The sequence below is a fragment of the Perognathus longimembris genome, chromosome 6, assembly GCF_023159225.1.
Source record: "Perognathus longimembris pacificus isolate PPM17 chromosome 6, ASM2315922v1, whole genome shotgun sequence".
In the NCBI taxonomy this organism is placed as follows: domain Eukaryota; kingdom Metazoa; phylum Chordata; class Mammalia; order Rodentia; family Heteromyidae; genus Perognathus; species Perognathus longimembris.
This window is the reverse complement of record NC_063166.1, coordinates 41,853,079-41,871,148: the sequence shown is the minus strand read 5'-3', so window position 1 is coordinate 41,871,148 and position 18,070 is coordinate 41,853,079. Positions and strand designations below refer to the sequence as shown.

Below are 18,070 nucleotides of genomic sequence, written 5' to 3'. Positions count from 1 at the left end.
AAGAGTATATAAGCAGTATTTTTGCAGAAGACACAAATAAAAATCCCGTTTACAAAGGAAGTACATGAGGTAAACTGAAATTATTATGATTTGAGGAAAATACTGACAGAGTATAGACTCATTGATGAAGCTCATCATTGTTGGAGAAAAAGATATCTGAACTGATGAAGGATCACAAGGATCCTGAGTCCAAGCCACTGGCCCCTTATACCCATGGCCATGCAGGAAAAGAAAAGGAAGAAGTCCTCCTAATCACAGGGCCCTGCATCCTGACACTACACTGGAAAAGAAAAGGAAGAAGTCCTAATCACAGGGCCACATTTAATATGTTTTTCAGCTGAACTTAAATAAAACCACATTATGATTCAACTTCCTTTTTTATGTTGGGAGGAAAACTCACATTTACCTAAAGCAACTTCTCAATTTTTGGAGACAAGAGTCTCATAGACATTTTTGCCCAGGCTGGCTTCAAATCAGTATCTGTAGATCTCAGCCTCCTGAGTACATAGGACTACAGGCATACCTGGTATTTGTTATGTTTTGTTACTTGCATTGTCATTTTCATAGTGAAAGGCATTTCATGCATTTCCAGGATTGCAGGTGGTAAAGAAGACCTAGGCCTACACTAGGTGAAGATCTTTCCCTGTATTCTATATTATGTCTGATATGGCATACAAGAGCCCTTGTAGATCTGAGGGGAGAGTGGTTGCTTCTAAACAATCTTCCACTCCTGTCCCTTCATTTTCTTATAATTTCAAGATATTTCAATTTCCAGATCACTGATGGCTTTTGCTATAACCCAGGTAGCCAAAATCTGAAATTTCAGGATTGCAGTTAAAATCTAGCCCATGAAGAGAAATATGAGAGACTTTTATCTCTAACTAACAAGCAAAAAGTCCAAAGTGGATTTATCACTCAAGTGGTAAAGTATCAGCCTTGATCCCCAAAGCAAAAAACTAAGTGATAGAGCCCAGGCCATGTATTCAAACCACAGTGCGCGCTTGCGTGTGCACACACACACACACACACACACAGAGCTTCAATTCAGCCCAGTGCTATGGGGGCATCACATAGAAAGGTAGTTAAGAGATGTGACACCAGATCAAATAAATGTTAACAGGATTTCAGGGCTCACTGCAATGACTTTTGAAGATAAGTTCAATTAAAGAACTAATGATACTCAACACACTACATTCTATCACAGGTAACTATTGTTTTCTACTTCCTTTCCCAGAACTTCTTAAAGATGAATGTCTTAAGAAAGGACATAGAAAAGAATAAAACTGTCTTGGGTGGCAGAATACAACTTACACAGGTATCTAATATCTTGTCAAGTATTTTTTTTCTTAATATAAAAGATGTTTCTAGCAAAGCAAAATTCATTGTAAATGCAACAGTCAATCTGGAAGTTAATATAGAACTGTTAAGAAATTGAGTTCCAAGCTAGGATCAAATGGCTCACAACTAGCTATTCTGTAAGGCTGAGATCTCTAAATCATGGTTCAAAGCCAGCCTGAACAGACCAACCTCTAGAATCTTATCTTTAACTAACCACTAATAAGCCAGAAGTGCAGCTATAGTTCCAGTGGTAAAGTGGCAGCTTTGAGCAGAAAAGTTAAGAGACAGTGCATCTAGGCCTTGAGTTCAAATGCTAGTACTAGCACAAAAAAGGAAGGAAGGGAAGGAAGGGAAGGGAAGGAAGGGAAGGGGAAGGGAGGGGAGGGGAGGGGTGGGAAGGGAAGGGAAGGGGTTCTTTGTATTTAAGAGACCCTGGCATCCCACCAATGAAATACTAGGCAACAATGACTTTCTGAAAATGCTTTGAGAAGTAACAAATAAATGAAAGGGATTTCATAATTGTTACAAATATACTCGTCAACACCATCATTAACATCATGTAGGAAATACTATCAGCAGCTGTAAAACTTAAGTGATGGCACGTTAAAAGTATTATATACCATTCTGAAAAGTAGCAGAGAGTATTAAAACCTAGAACATTATAATGATTCTTGTTTCATCTCCTCTTCCCCGGACAGAGCAGGTGGGGCTTTGTTAGTCTACATCTGGGAATGTTATGAAGTCAGCCTTGGCTCCAGAATTCTCACAGAGCAAACCATATCTGCAGAAGCACAGGCGTCTCCAGTGCACACTTACTCAGAGTGGTGGTGCAAGGGGAGAGCTTGTAAAGAGGAGGCCTCAATGCCTTCCAAATCTTCCTTGGGGCCTCACTCCTATTAAGGCCCCATCTCAGAAAGACTTTGTATTTAAAGTCCCTTACCATCTCTACTTCCGGTTTTCTGGTGGATAATTGGAGATAAAAGTCTCATGGACTTTCTTACAGGAGCTGGCTTTGAACCACAATCCTCAGATCTCAGGCCTCATAAGTAACTAGGATTTCAGGCATGAGCCACCAGTGCCCAGCACCAACTGCCATTTTAACAGTGTTTCCCAAAATGTGTAAGCAGGGGTTACAACTCAACAATATGAGATAATTATTGCTCTCAGGCAGGGAGAAATATGCTCTCAGGCCCTCTCTACTTCCTCAAGTCCTATCTTCTCAGACAACCTCAAAGACAGAAGATAACCTAGGATTCCTCAGAAATACAGGCAAGAACAGCAAAGACTTGTACTGAGTCAGAGATGATTTCTTTATGACTCTTACTGGCCTCTGCAGTCATGACTCCTCAGGAGCTGGACAAAAGAGTCACATACCAGAGAACAGATTAATCAAAGGCAACAGTGATGAATGGAAAATCAGCAGCCCTGGATGCTCACACACTGACACTCCAGAATTAACAGCAAACTTCCACTGCAGAGCATACAATTAGGCAGATCACTCAAGCCCGCCCACAAACCTATGGCTCTGTGTTGCTATCAGCAATAAAGTCCCTGATTCTCACTGGCATGAGAAAGTAAGTAGTCCAAACAAAGGGCCTTGGCTCTTAGTTTTAGATCTATAAGTGGTTTCATTTGCCTTAAAAGTAATGAATTCCAAACAGTATGAAAACCAACTGATAAACAAACCCAGGACTTGTGATAAGTGCTAGAGCAGAATCATAGAGTTGTTCTTCCCACAGAACAACCTGTTCGTTCAAACAAGGAAGTTAAAATACATATATAGTAAGTTGGCAAAGGGTAGCCTGTGAGACAGGCTGTGAGTAGCACAAGAAGAATAAAAATGCAATAATACACACTGGGGAAGTGCTTTCAGTGGCCAAGCATTTGCTTAGCATGCCATACAGGAATATTGATAAGAAGAGGACAGAGTGTTCATTTGCAGAGCCAATTGGAAGATTCTTACAGGCGGCAGAAGATAAGACAGATTGAATTGTGGAAGCATCATTCGAGAGTAAAGATGAAACCAAATGATTAAGCATCTCATGTAACTCCCCGTCCTTTGTCAATACATGTCTGACTAAGAGGCTCTTAGTATTAGGATTTCAAAGTTATTCTGATGAATAAATTGAGATTTGATGAAGCAGGAAACAATGTAAGATGTGGATTGCAATGGGAAGTCTTTCTGCTTTCTCTCTCTTTTTCTATATAGTTTAAATGTCAGAGGGGTGGGGGAGGGAGGAGTACCAGTGGCTTACGTCTGCAATCCTAGTTATTCAGGAGGCTGACAACTTGAAAGGATTATGATTCAAAGCCAGCCCAAGCTGTAAAGTCAGGAAATCCATCTCAAATTAACCAGTGAAAGTGTAGACTGGAGGCATGGCTCAAATGACAGGCACCAACTGAGCAAGCAAGCCAAGCAAGTGAAAGGCAAGAGAGAGAGACAGAGAGAGTCATAATTTGTAAAAAGCAGAATGAAGTTGTGAGAAACAAAAGTTGCCTTATCATTGAGTAAGATACAAAATCAGTCAATGAAAAAGCCCACTGTGGCATTCTCTGACAGACTCAAGAAAAATTCAGCCAGTCCTTACCATGCTTCAGCCAAATAAGATTCTCAAGACAAAAGAGGAGGGTTAGAAAAATATATCAACAAGTAGAACCAGTTCCTCAAAAACCTGTCACTAATTCATTAATTTATTAGGCACACACTTTGTATAGAGCAATGGAATTTAAGAAATGCCACAGTATAATAACTTCTGAATGAAATAAGACCTGTATGTATCAAGGAACTCTGTGATTAAAAGCCTAATGAGATAGACATGATTAATCCTGTGTTTCAGAGAAATAGATCCTTGAGTTCTATAGTTCATAGTCAAGGGATAGGGCCCTTTAATGGATGAAACACCAATGTAGGATGCTTTAGAGAAACAGATTAGTTAAAAACCAACTGCATTCTTGGCTTATAGGTCATATGCAGTTACAACAGGGTCTCACAATCTAGAAGGAGTCAAAAGTCAAAAAGTGGCCCACACCTGTAATCCTGGCTACTCAGAAGGCTAAAATCACAGTTTGGAGCCAGCTTGAGCAGGAAAGTCCATGAGACTCTCCAATTAATCACAGAAAAAGTTGGAAGTGGCACTGTGGCCCAAGTGGTAAAGCTCTAGCCTTGAGCACAAAGAAGCTCAGGGTCATTGCCCAGGCCCTGAGTCCAAGACTATAGACCAGAAAAAGAAAAAAAAAAAGCAAAATGCAACTGTCCCTGGAAGAATAATGGATCAAGACAACTGAGTTGGACCACTCACTACACATGCAGTCACTGCAGACTCTTCCTAGAGAATACATCTTCTCTGTATGTGTGCCAGTACCAGGGGCTTGAACTCAGTCTTGGGCACTGTTCTTTAGCCTTTTCATTCAAGGCTGGTGATTTACCACTTGTGCCATAGCTCTACTTCCAGCTTTTGGGTAGTTGGTTGAAGATAAGAGTCTCATGGACTTGGCTCCTTCCTGAGTAGCTAGGATTACAGGCATGAGCTACTGGCACCTGGCTACTTCACTGCTAATACCCTCATGTGTCTCAAATGGCAGCAAGTACAAAATCCCCTGGAGATCTAGTTCCTGTGCCACAAGTCTGGGAATGGCTGAAGATCATGTACTTCCAGTAAATTCTAGGGAGGTCAATGCTGCTGGATCACAGAACAGATGGTATTGGAGCATGTTTAGTTGGTGTTATTAGACAACAGAAAACCATCATTTTCAGAGGCAGAATGCCTGAGCTTCAGAATTGCACTTTGATGTTGATGATAGCTTAAGAAATGTGAACACTTAGGGATGAAAGAACCTACAGGAGAAGAAAGTAGAAGTGAGGCCATAATCTTTCCCTCTGCTGCAATCTTCGGTTTCTGGCCTTTGGCTGATTAGAAGATAAAAGCAGAAAATAAGAAAGACAGTGAAAATTATGACCAGAGAATTTATCCAAATAATAGCAATTGTATAAGTCAAGTCAGAAAGACCAGGAAAGATTGAGACAGTTAAGAAATTATTTCATGGGCTGGGGATATGGCCTAGTGGCAAGAGTGCTTGCCTTGTATACATGAGGCCCTGGGTTCGATTCCTCAGCACCACATATACAGAAAATGGCCAGAAGTGGTGCTGTGGCTCAAGTGACAGAGTGCTAGCCTTGAGCAAAAAAGAAGCCAGGGACAGTGCTCAGGCCCTGAGTTCACGGCCTAGGACTGGCCAAAAAAACAAAAACAAAACAAAACAAAGAAATTATTTCATAACAATGTAACTTAAAGGATTCTAGACTAGTAAATGTAAAATATATCAGGATAGGCTTTTATCCTTTTCATATGTTTACAAAAGGCAAGTTATATCCATCAGTTCTCTTTATTTTTGTCCAGTGAGTTTTGAGAACAAAAATGTTGACATAATATATAGTAAGGAGGTGGTCATGCAAATCCATCATGGAAAGATGTCTACTCTGTGCTAACAAGTCTCTTCACACTACACTGAAGTGCAGTCATGGGCCTTAGCAGCACCTTCTGGGCCCCAAACCACAGTCTGAAAATTGTCAATCTGTAGCAAATTCTGTCTTTTCTCAGAATATTTTAAGAGTGATGGAGAAATCTTTGAAAGGCAACAGAACACTAATTATATCCAGACAAGATTCCATTTTGTCTTCCCAAAAAATAAAAGCTCCTTTGGGTTTGACTTCTTGTAGACATGGCAAAGTCCTTCATCATTTTCTACCTTAGGAAAAAGTCTTCAGAGACATTTTTACCTATTCAGAGGAAAGGGAGCATGAAAACACCATAATTAGCCAAAGAGAAATGACCCTACCACCAAACCCAGGCCAGCCTTTCCTTCAGATGGAGGCAGTGAATTCCAACTGAAATAAACAAGCCAGTTAGTCAGGCAGTCTTCTTAGACACCTGCAGTAGGAAATTTTCAAAATAACTATTGTTTCTTTTTCTTTAGTATACCACAAAAACCCAAGTAAATATTTGTGACATTTTCTGTTAGGGCTTGTAGTTTTCAATTCTGATTACTTTTGATTAGTTTGTGATTTTGATTTATGAACCTATTTTCTTTCTTTTGTTTGTCTGTTGTGGGGCTTGAACTCTGGGCCTGGACGCTGTCCCTGAGTTCTTCAGCTCAAGACTAGTGCTCTATCACTTGAGCCACAGTTCCACTTCTAGTCTTCTGGTAGCTTATTGGAGATAAAGAGTCTCATGGACTTGCCTGCCTGGGCTGGCTTTGAACAATGATCCTCAAGTCTCAGCCTCCTGAGTTGCTAGGATTACAGGCGTGAACCACAAGCACTCAGCTTATGAATGTATTTTCTAAACCAACTTCAAAGATTTCCTCTACTAATATAAATAACACTAACTGTGTCAGAATGGAAGCAAAAAAAAATCCCATCTTGTGCTATTTTTTTCACTATAATGAAAAGGAGATGTCTGGGGGTGAAAACTTTACCTTCTCCCTAAAAAGCCTTGCTTCCTAGCACTGCAGGATTCAGTCTCCTCTAGATGTTTCCTAAAGCAAATCTCAAAGTAAGGATCAGTCTTGGGTTACCTTTTATTCAAGATCAAGGTTGTACCATAATTACATGTTTACAACTTTTTTGTCTACTTGGCAAGGGGCTCCAACACAAGAAAATGATGACAGGTTTAGCTAAACCTGGGAGAGGCAGACATCAGTCTGTCTTTTAAAGAAGGAAGGAGAAGGCATCGTTAAATTTATCTCCTAAGCTGACAAGCAAACCTTACCATTTGGCATAAATTTGAGTCTTATGGACAGTGAAGCCTGTAAACTTTAGGGGCACTCAAAATTAAGAATAAGAAGGTGTGAAAGTTACTATTTAGTTAGAAACATGAACATGGCATTACATTAGTTACAATTTCTTGTATTATTTTACTTTGGCCAGTACTGGGGCTTAAACTTAGAATCTCATGCTTACTTAGCTTGCATGCATAGCTGATGTTCTACCAGCTAACCCATGCCTCCACTCCTGCTTTGTGATGGTTATTTTAGAGATGGAGTCTCTCTGAATCTTTCTGCTCAAACTGGCTTCAAAACACCATCCTCCATATCTCACCCTCCTAAGCAGCTAGGATTATAGGTATGAGACACTGACTATTTTTTTAAATTACAAATAAATATAAATTTTAATTAAAAAAACACTTATCATTTAGTTGCCTGATACCTCACTGAAATAATTTTCATATTTTTGTTTGCATGCTTTTTTATGAACTTTGCTGATGAGTTTGTTATATTCACCACTTTGAAAACAGGAAAATAATTCAGTCTTTTCTTAGAACAATTACCAGAATTTGTAATTTATTCCTGAGTGTTACAAAGTTCTTTTCTATTTCATACTCATTATAGGTAATGTCATGTAAATGTTTTGGATTGCCTCCAAATTTCTTTCATATATGAGCTACGTGACTAAGTGTATTTCAAGGTTCTTTAAATATCATTTGGTTCATTTGATGGCAGTTGTTAAGCACAAAGTCAGGATAGGGAAATGAGTTTGTACAAAACAAGAGCCTAGAATAATGAGTTCAAACACTTCATCATAAATCAACCTGGGCCCACCATGTCTTTCTCCAATGTGTTGGCTGCATTCTTGAGATCTTTCTACATGTAGTGCCTATTTACTGTGAATAGTGGACCTCATTGATGAAACAACTATTCCAGGATTCAGATGAGAGAGTATCAAATGTTTACCTTTCTTTTTCCCCTGGAGGAATTAAGTCAGATATGATGTTTTGCTACCTGGTGGTTGAGCCACACATTGCTTTAGTTCAATAAGGATGTTAGGTAGAACAATACAAGAAAAATCTAGGGGCTGGGGATATGGCCTAGTGGCAAGAGTGCTTGCCTTGTATACATGAGGCCCTGGGTTCGATTCCCCAGCACCACATATACAGAAAACGGCCAGAAGTGGCGCTGTGGCTCAAGTGGCAGAGTGCTAGCCTTGAGCAAGAAGAAGCCAGGGACAGTGCTCTGGCCCTCAGTCCCAGGCCCAGGACTGGCCAAAAAAAAGAAAAATCTAAAGCATGAAGAAACATGTTGGGTAGTATTCTTTCTTTTAACATCTACGGTCTTCCAGTCCTTGTCATAATGAATAAGTGATTTATGTTTCAGTAGAGATAACAATTAGGTATTTAAAGCCTTAAGCCAAACCATCCTGGTTCCAACACCAACAAAACCATTAACTAACTGGGTAGCCACATGTAAATTTCTCAGTCTCAACTATACAACTTGTGAAGGATTGGAGCTGGGAGGGAGAACATTGGGAGAAAATGAAGGAAGAGGCAACACTGTTCAAAAAGAAATGTACTGGGGCTGGGGATATGGCCTAGTGGCAAGAGAGCTTGCCTCGTATACATGAGGCCCTGGGTTCAATTCCCCAGCACCACATATACAGAAAATGGCCAGAAGTGGCGCTGTGGCTCAAGTGGCAGAGTGCTAGCCTTGAGCAAAAGGAAGCCAGGGACAGTGCTCAGGCCCTGAGTCCAAGGCCCAGGACTGGCCAAAAAAAAAAAAAAAGAAATGTACTTATTACCTGACTTATGTAACTGTAACTCCTCTGTACATCACCTTTACAATAAAAATAAATTTTAAAAAATCCTCCCTTGGGGAAAAACAAATGCCACAGTCTCTGGAAGACCTGTTTTGAGCATTATCAAACCTACATTAGGCCTAATGCCGGTGGCTCATGCCTGCAATCCTAGCTACTCAGGAGGCTGAGTCCTGAGGATCACAGTTCGAAATCAATCTAGGCAGGAAAGTCTGTGAGAGTCTTATCTCTAATTAAACACCCATGAAAGTAGAGCTGTGGCTCAAAGAGATAGAGCCCTATCCTTGAACAAAACAGGTCAGGAACAGTACCCAGGCCCTGAGTTCAAGCTCCATGACCAACAAAAACAAACAAACAAAAAAATCTACCTTGGAGGCTTGGCACTGGTGCTCATGCCTGTAATCGTAGCTACACAGGAGATTGAGATCTAAGGATTGTGGTTAGAAGCCAGCCTAGGCCAAATAAAGTCTGTAAGACACTAATTTCCAATTACCTAGCCAAAAGTTGGAAATGGTAGTGTGGTTCAAGTGGTAAAGCACTAAGCTTTGAACAAACCAGTAAGAGTGTGAGAAGGTGTTGAGTTAAAGCCCCAGTACAGGTTCCAAACAACACCCCCCCCCCCCAAAAAAAAAGAAAACTACATGGGAAAGCTGTCTTGAGGGATAAATAATACACATGTGGAGCTCAGCAGGATCTCAGTGTGATGGTATTGGAACTATTGGGAAATCTGAGTGAAACTAAAGGGGCCTAAGGCCAATTGCATCTATGTGGAAAAGACCTAAGACCAATTCCATTTCTCTATGCAGAGTTTGGGAGTGCTGGATAGAACTTCACAAACCAGCAATTAGTCCTCCTTACTTCCCCCAAAGCCAACGAGTCCTCTGTAAGGATTTACTTCTTTAACAGATAAACAGGTTGTGTAGTTTATACTGAAAAAATGTACTCAACCCTCTGTTTTTCTTCAAAGGCATTGTGTGCTCAGCCAAATTCATAGCTCTCCAAAATGCATAGTTATTACAGTCCCAAGCCTTGTATGGCAGGGGAAGGTCTTTTACTTCTCTAAACTGTCCTAACATCCCTTCTTCTTTAAAGAGGCTTGAGAAGGTCATGGACTGCTCAAACAAAATATTTATAGTATTGAAAACAAACATTCAGATCAGCTTCACCTTGCCCTCGTGGTCTCCAAACACAGAGAAAAAGAAACCAGTCACTGAGAAATCTAAAATCTAAGTGAAACTGCAACAGAGCAAGCCCAATCGATGGAGCTCTAGTTCCCTCTAAGAAAACACCAGTTACGAAAAACTGAATTATTCAAGGTGTTTCACTAATGACTATGTTCTCTGTTACAGGGGAAATATAATACAATCAACAGAAGCTAAGGTCTCCCCTATCTCTTCTCTAGATAGTGTGATGCTAAAGCACTCCTAACCTTGGAAGGCTCAGGCCAAGAAGAAAACACAGACTTATTGAATGAACCAAAGAATGCAAGCTACAAAACCAAGCTCATGAACTGCTCAATAAAATAGCATTATTTCTTCAGTCTTACTGACAAATACAACTTTCCTACTTTTTGGATGACTTGATTGAACTTTAAAATTCAGGCAACACTCCAAGCCCCTCCAAAGAAATCATAGGGAGAGGTGGTCCACATGCATTTGAGCCCTAGCTGACTTGCTACCTTCTCTTCACTTCCAATCTGAATCAAGGACATCAAGACTGAGATGAATAGGCAACAGGAATTGTCTCTTCTCTTCCCTTCCCCCACCCCCCTCACACACACAGAGCTGCCTCCTGGCTACCCATCAGGGAGATGGTATCAACTACAGGCCCTAAAGGCCTTCACAAAAGTATATCGGGGTATCGTGGTATACTGTAGAGAAGTTTGTGTTTCCAGAAACCAAAGCATGCTTTAGAAAAGCAGACAGGACAGAGACTTAGGGGGTCTAGAACTGTCCCTACCCCAGAGCTATAGCCTGAACAGAGGACCCACAAAAGCCAGACAGAAATTCCTTTTGCCCATAAACCTGTTGTAGAGATGAAAATATTCAGAACAAAATATTCCATCAGAAAAAAGAGAAGGCTCAGGTGCTGGTGGCTCATATCTATAATCCTAGATACTCAAGGGGCTCAGATATAAGGTTCTCTGTTCAAAGACAGCCAGGGAAGACAAATCCTTAGGACTCGTGTTAACTACAAAAAAAAAAAAAAAAAAAAGACAATGTGGAGCTGTGGCTCAAGTGGTAGGACATCAGATCTGAGTGGGGAAAAAGCTAAGGTATATGGGCCTAGGCTCTGAGTTCAAGCTAGCAAAAAAAGGGAGGGGGAGAAAGAGGGAAGTGGAGCTCTAGTCTTGACCTTTTCCAGGTGGGATCTCTCCAAGAGCAGCCACTTGTCCTGCAGTAAATTCCCTTTTAAACATTTACAGTTTCAACTCTAGAACAAAACATACAGAGATATACTGGGAACCAGTAAGATACAAGGTTGGAAGCTATGAGAGCAAGTGGACAGTTGCCCTAAGTGGGTACCAAGAGGATGGTGGCCAAGAATAGATGGGCACATTCATGATGAAAGGGGGACACTCCTACTACCTATATGATTCAAAATGGTTCAGATTCTCTCTCTTTCTGTCTGTCTCTCTCTCTTTCTTTCTCAGAATTGTCTCTTTTGTTATGATGGATCATTTTTTTCTTCTTGATCTCACCAGCAAATATTTGAGCTCAGTGTACAAACCACTTATCCTACATACTCTAACCTTGAGGTTTATAATATACCTCTTTGAAAATGATGCCTGTCCAAATACTATTATTGACCAACTGGGTCATGGCTCCCACCACTATAAGGCTAACAGACTAGGAAAAATAGCATACCATTAGTATGAAGAAACTGTCCCATCTTAATGTTCTCTGCTACAAAGATCATCTGGAAGAGGAAAATCACAAAGCAAAGCAAATCTACTCATCTGGAGCAATGAATGATGGTATCAGGTGGTAAGTTTTCCCTCTGTGGAATCCGGTGGCCCTCAGCCCCTCTGACTACCTGTCCTCCAACACACGTACACATCGTGAAAAAAAAAAAAAAAAAAAAAAAGCTCAGCCAAATGCTAGGGCAGGATTAGAAAGAACAAACTCGCACACCACGCGCAACACACACACACACACACACACACACACACACACACACACACACACACACACACACACACACACACACCCTTCAAGTAACTGGAGTGGATTCTAGAAGTAGATTCCATGTCCTGATTTGGAAAATAAAGGTAAGATGTATTTTCCAGGCTTATTCTGGTGGTTAATTCAGTAAGTGATTTTCAAATGTTGTGTCTCCCAGTCTTTTTCTCAACTCCCTGAGGTGAGCCCTCAAACCTTCTCCCCACATGCCCCACCAGGAAGTTCAGAGCACTCTCAGGCCCTAGTCAGAAGCAACAGGTAGCTGCAGAGCAAAGGCATGCAGATGGGGGGAGGGGAGTGGAGCACACAAAGAATTACATGGTGAGCATAGAGCTTCTAGGACATTTCTCTTGAAAGTCAGCTGAATCCTACAGCAGAGTCAGAAAGGGAACTCTGTAGCCCACATGAACAAAGTGGCAGAATTACCTTGGCTAAATGTGTCATACTGTAACCAGGAAGCATGCTTTCCTGTTCCTGGTTTTAAAGCTTTTGGTGGCTTGCATTAGATTCAAATTGCAATACAGCAGACATCAGCTGCTATGGGACCGCACTTCTGTTAGACCAACTGCCCTAGACTGCTTATAAACCAAACATACATCCCCTGGTGAAAACAGAAACTAAAAAACTAAATTTAGAACCATTTAATGAAATTCGTCCTTTGACAATCTTCTCAAAGAAAATAAAGAGAACTCAATATTTACTGGGTCATTTTGTTGGTTAATTTTTTAAAAATATTTTGTATTGGCTTTGAGATAAAAATTTAAAATGTATTTATTTGTGTGTGTGTGTGTGTGTGTGTGTGTGTGTGTGTGTTGTGTGCCAGTACTAGGGCTTGAACTTAGGACCTATGTGCTGTCCCTTAGCTTTTTCACTCAAGGCTGGGGTTCAGCTACATGTGTCATAGCTCCATTTCTAGCTTGGGGGGGGGGGGGAGGGGGCTCAGTTGGAGACAAAAGTCTCACAGATTTGCCTGTCCCAGCTGGCTTGGAACCTGAATTCTCATATCTCAACCTCCTGAATAGCTAGGATTATAGACATGAGACAACAGAGACTACTCATTTAAAACTAATTAGCTGTTTATAAGGAATCATAATACTTTCCTGTATATCATGAGAACACAAAAACCAATTAGATAGCAAAAAAAAAATCCATCAAATTTCTTATTTTAGATCAGAAGTAAAACTATTTATCTGCAAGATTTTGCCACTCAGCCAAATGCGTAGTAACTAATGAGTGTCTGGTAGCTCTACATACACCTAGCTCTCACTGACAGGGCAGGAGGAAGTGGAGGCCCAGGCCAGCATTTGCAGATGCTATGCAAAATGCCATCACGAGGGAGATCCTGAGGACACCGATTAGAGCACATCCCTTGCCTTTGGGAGGCTTCAGGGCTCAGTGGGAAAGGTGTCATATAGAGAGATCACTTTTGTTCTTGAGGCACTAAAACATAACCATACCCAGGAGAGAATCCTTATAGCTCAGCCGAGGGTTTCAAAGCAGGTTACCTAACCAGGGTTGTCTTTTGTGCTTTGATCAAATTACATTACATGTGTGCAGACTATTACAATGAACCCCTTTATACAATTAATAAATGCTAGTAACTAGACAGTGGTGGTTCATGCCTGTTATCCTACCTTCTCAGGAATCTGAGATCTGAGGATTGAAGATCTAATCCATCCCAGAAAGGAAGGTCCATGAAAAGACTCCTATCTCATATTGACCAACCAAAAGCCAGAAGTAGAGCTGTGGCTCAAGTGGTAAAAGACCAGTTTGGAGTGACAAAGCCAAGTAAAAGTGTGAGGCTCTGGGTATAAGCCCTAGTACTAGCACACATACATACACACAGTAAAATAGAAAAAAATAAAATACAACTGATACATGCTAATACAAATAGATAGAGGAAAAAATTACTAGCACAAGTTCGGTCTTCAAAGATGAGCAAAGGAAACACCAAGTAGTGGTAGCTAGGGAACAGCTCTCACACTGCTCACAGCCTGTTTACACAAGGCATGAGAGAGGACGTGGGAGTACGCAGGCATTGGTGGGATATGCAGCCTCTAAGGTTTGTGGGAACCAGGCACTGAGACTATGTTAGGCCTGCCTTCATAAATACTAATAATCAAAGCTGATCTTATCAAGTATTTACTGGTTGTACCTACTACGTTAAGCACCTGAAAGCAACCCTTTTTATCCCCAGCACAATTCCATAACCCTCATTTTATAGATGGGAGCACTTTGAGATAAAAAGAAAAGAAATAAGAGCAAGCTACACAGCCAGTAAGTGAGAAGCAGAGGCAGGCTCCAAAATATCCAAACCTCAAGGCGTGTACCCTAGACTCTTCTGCCTTTAACTCAACCCCACAGTAAAGATGGGCTGGGAACCTTGAGTTTACCAAGGTATTTAAACTGTGAAGAGGCTCAAAGGCAACTGTTTGGAAGAGGTAGAAAAGTAAAAATTTTAAAAGAAAAGAAGCAATAATTACTCAATGCAAAATACACTCAGATGTACTAAGAATGAAATATGTACTGAGAAGGAAATATCCAACATGTACAACTTCATCGTGCATTCAACACCAACAACAGAAATGGGCTTGAGAACATGAGAGGAAAAAATGCTATAATGTTCCAAGTGTACCCATTAAGGCATGTTCTCTTTTCTTTGCCTGTAAGGCACTTTCATGGGCTGAATTCAAGGAAAGCCAAGATCAGATCTGTTTTACTCATTTGGATGGTGTCTCTGGGCCTTAGCATCCTTCCTGAAACAAAATAATAAATATTATGGAGAAGGAAGCATAAGAATTGTGGCCTTCTATATTGACATCAGCAAAAAAAATGGAAGCATAGAGTTTAATCTATACTTAAAGAAAAATATAAGGGTTGGTCATGTATCCCTGTAATATAATTCTTGCCTAACATGCTCAAGACCTTGGGCTCAATCCACAGCACTGAAACAAACAAAAAATAAGAAAAGGAATACATAATTTGCTGGGGATGGTTGTACATGTCTATAATCCTAGCAGTTGGGAAGCTGAAGCAGGAGGATAGAAGGTAGGAATGTATTCTGTGTGGGGGTGAGGGGAGTAGGCCTAATGATTGTGAGACTCTGATGGTGACAAAGGAAACATGTCATTCAAGTAATTGTTTTAAATCTTTAATTCCTATGACATTGATAACCATGTTTAGTCCTAGACAAGAATCTTTCATAGGTATCTGAATAGTAAAGTCATATTTTTCAAATCTGAAGTCTTCACGACGTGTTCTTCCTGAACAGTCATTTCTTAATTTTGAGCATTTGGGGAAAGTGAACAATACTAAGTCAAAATAATTAAATGTTTAAAATATGTTCCTTAGTGATGTCTATTCTTACACCAATAATCTTTGTACACTTGTCAAGCTACTAAGGAGAAGACAAACTTCTGATTTTTTTTTTTAATGACTGAGGTTGAAATAAACATTCCTTCCCTAATATCTCATTTTTCATTAAGGTATTTAAAAAAACTGTTTTCATAGTTTCCCAATTCTATTAGAACAATCTTGGTACTATTTATTTACATAGAAAATTAAAACATGTGTGGAATTAGACTGCTCATCTTTAGTGTGGCTAGTTTCCATATTTTCGAAGTCTTAATCAAGTAAATACAATTTCTAAGTGATTCCTTAGTTCAACCATTTTGAAAAACTTCAATTCCATAAAAAGATGAAATCTGTTTAGTCTTTTAAAACTATTTTAAATTCAAATTCAGAGCCACCACACTTTTAAGCTAATAGTTTAAAAGCATATGTAGAATGACTCATTGACTACTGGGTCTGAAATTCGCAAATCATAAATTTGATTCTTGTAAACAACACTTAACTAACAAAATCACAAAATCAGAGCCTGCTAATTTCTCTTTTTTCTTGATCTGAAACAGAAGTTTGGTTTTTTTTTCAAGTTCTTGACATTTTATAACAGGAATAGTGTTTCTTCCATTGCCAATGTGAACCAAAAGTTTTACGAATGCAGAAAATCAAGGGTCTCATATGGCACTCAATATTTATTAGTAAAAAAGAAATCAGTATTGAACAAAGAAGTAAAAGCAGAGGCGGTTGTACATTCCAGTTCTGCAAAATAGGAAAAACAGTAAAGAATGAAACACGGAGACTTTCTTAAATTCTAGATCTCAAAAACTGTGTTGGAGTTTTGGGTTGGCAATGTTTTTACTCATCCCACTGAAATCTCCATTTCCATGCCACGAACAATTTAACAAAGATTTCAACCTACTCTGAATGTTCTGTGATGCTATGTAAGCCCACCACATGGACAAGACCACCTGCCCCAAATTGACAAAGGACATCACCAAGTGGCCAGGAAAATAAACAGGGAGGAGTCTAAATGTTAATGATGAAAGAAACATAAACTTCTCCAAACTGAGCCCTATCATTTCACAGATGAGGAAACTGAGTCCCTCGCCTCAGAAGTTTTGTGACTTCCCCAAAATCCCCTACTGCCCAGACACCAGCTGCAGACACTCAAGATATGCTCTCTAGCTGCAGAGCTTCTGAGCTTTCTGAAACTCCTTAACAACTCAGGACCGGCCCCTGCCCTTACCCCTTAAAATCCTTTGAGACCAGGGCCAGGTGGGCAGCTCAGGACCAGGTGGGTAGCTCAGTGAAGATTTTAACCCTTTCGCTTCTATAGAGAAACAATGACCGAGAAACCGCAACTCCTGAGGGCCAGGCTGCCAGGCTGCCAGGCTGCAGGTATCCATCTGCAGGGTCCCAGCAGTGTGGTGCTGGCTAAAAATACCTCCTCTCTGCTCTGGCCCCACGCACGCGCGCGGACTACGCCACAGCAAAGTCAGCACAGTACTTGGCAAATCTCATCTTGTCTGTTTCTTGAAACTCGTTTTCAGTAAAGCCAGGCCGGCAGTCCGGCCTAGAGGAACGTGCGGCACTCCCAGTGCGTTCAGGGCTGGGCGACGGTCGGTGGCAGGAAAACGGGATGGCAGCGGCGGATGGGCCGCGTCGCCAAGCGCCCGGGCCTCAGGTGTGCGCGCCTGGGGCGCAGCTAGGGGCGGCTGCCTTCAGATGGCCAACTTCGCAAACTTCCCTTTCCGGGCTGCGGCCGCCACCCGCCTTTCCTGCACAAAGGGGCCAGAGGCGCCCCGCACCCCAGCCAGAGAACCTTCCCCCTTTTCAAGAAAACTTCCCTCCCCGCCGCCTGGGCTCCGGTGCACCGGGCCACGGGGAAACTTCGTCTCTGCCCGTGTCTACTCCCCGGGCCGACTGTCAAGCGCAGCCCAGGCGGGGGACCCACGTACGCGGCGCCCGGCCGAGCCCGCGGAGCCACTCACCCGGTTTGGGAAGGTGTGGCGGGATGGTGCTGGCGATGCGCGTCCACAGCACGACGTGCAGTGGCCACAGGCCCCGGAGCAGCCCCCGACCCATGGCAGCTCCCGCCGCTGGGCATAGACCAACCCGGATCCCGGATTGTGCCTCTGCTCTGCGCCCCGTCGGGACCCCTGCGCCTCGCGCGCCAGCCAGTGGTGCGGGCCAGATGTGGCTCTGGCCGGCCTGGCGACGAGGGGGCCTGGAGGCCGGCAGAGGCCCACGGCGGCCAAGGGGAGCTGCGCGGGAGGCTGGCTGCGTCCCGTCCGAGAGCGTGTGCGCGCGCGGGGGTGTCGTCGGTCAGGGCGCGCGAGTGACTCACTCAACTTCACCCAGCTCTGGAGTGGAGGGGGGGGCGGGCAGGAAACTCCTCGCCAACAGCTGGGCAGAACCTCTAGCTGCTAGGCTTCCAACCCTCCTCCTCTTCCAGCTGCCAATCACGTCCCCTAGACCAGCCCTTCCCCAGGGTTCTGCAAGCTATGGCCACTCGCTGCCCTCCCACGCCACTCAAAACTTTTCCTTGGGAGTGAATGCGTGCTTGCCTTCCTCCAAGTAACTGGATGTGAAACTCTTCACTTTCCACAGCACCTCTGAAGCG

The 18,070-nt window shown here is 42.0% G+C and overlaps 1 protein-coding gene across 3 annotated transcripts in view; it reads right to left on the bottom strand.

The window, feature by feature from the left end:
* Positions 1 to 17,820, bottom strand: part of Tgfbr2 (transforming growth factor beta receptor 2) — a 90,519-nt gene extending 72,699 nt beyond the window's left edge. The window contains exon 1 of one of the 3 annotated variants that reach the window (XR_007211272.1): positions 17,439 to 17,820. Coding sequence is in view for 1 of the 3 variants with exons in the window: in XM_048348603.1 (XP_048204560.1) it covers positions 17,439 to 17,532 (94 nt within the window). In the remaining 2 variants the exon portion in view is untranslated. Of the gene's footprint in view, positions 1 to 6,174; positions 6,524 to 17,438 lie in introns of those variants that run through there. The other 2 variants (XM_048348603.1, XM_048348604.1) reach the window with 2 other exon arrangements.
* Positions 17,821 to 18,070: the final 250 nt, after the last annotated feature.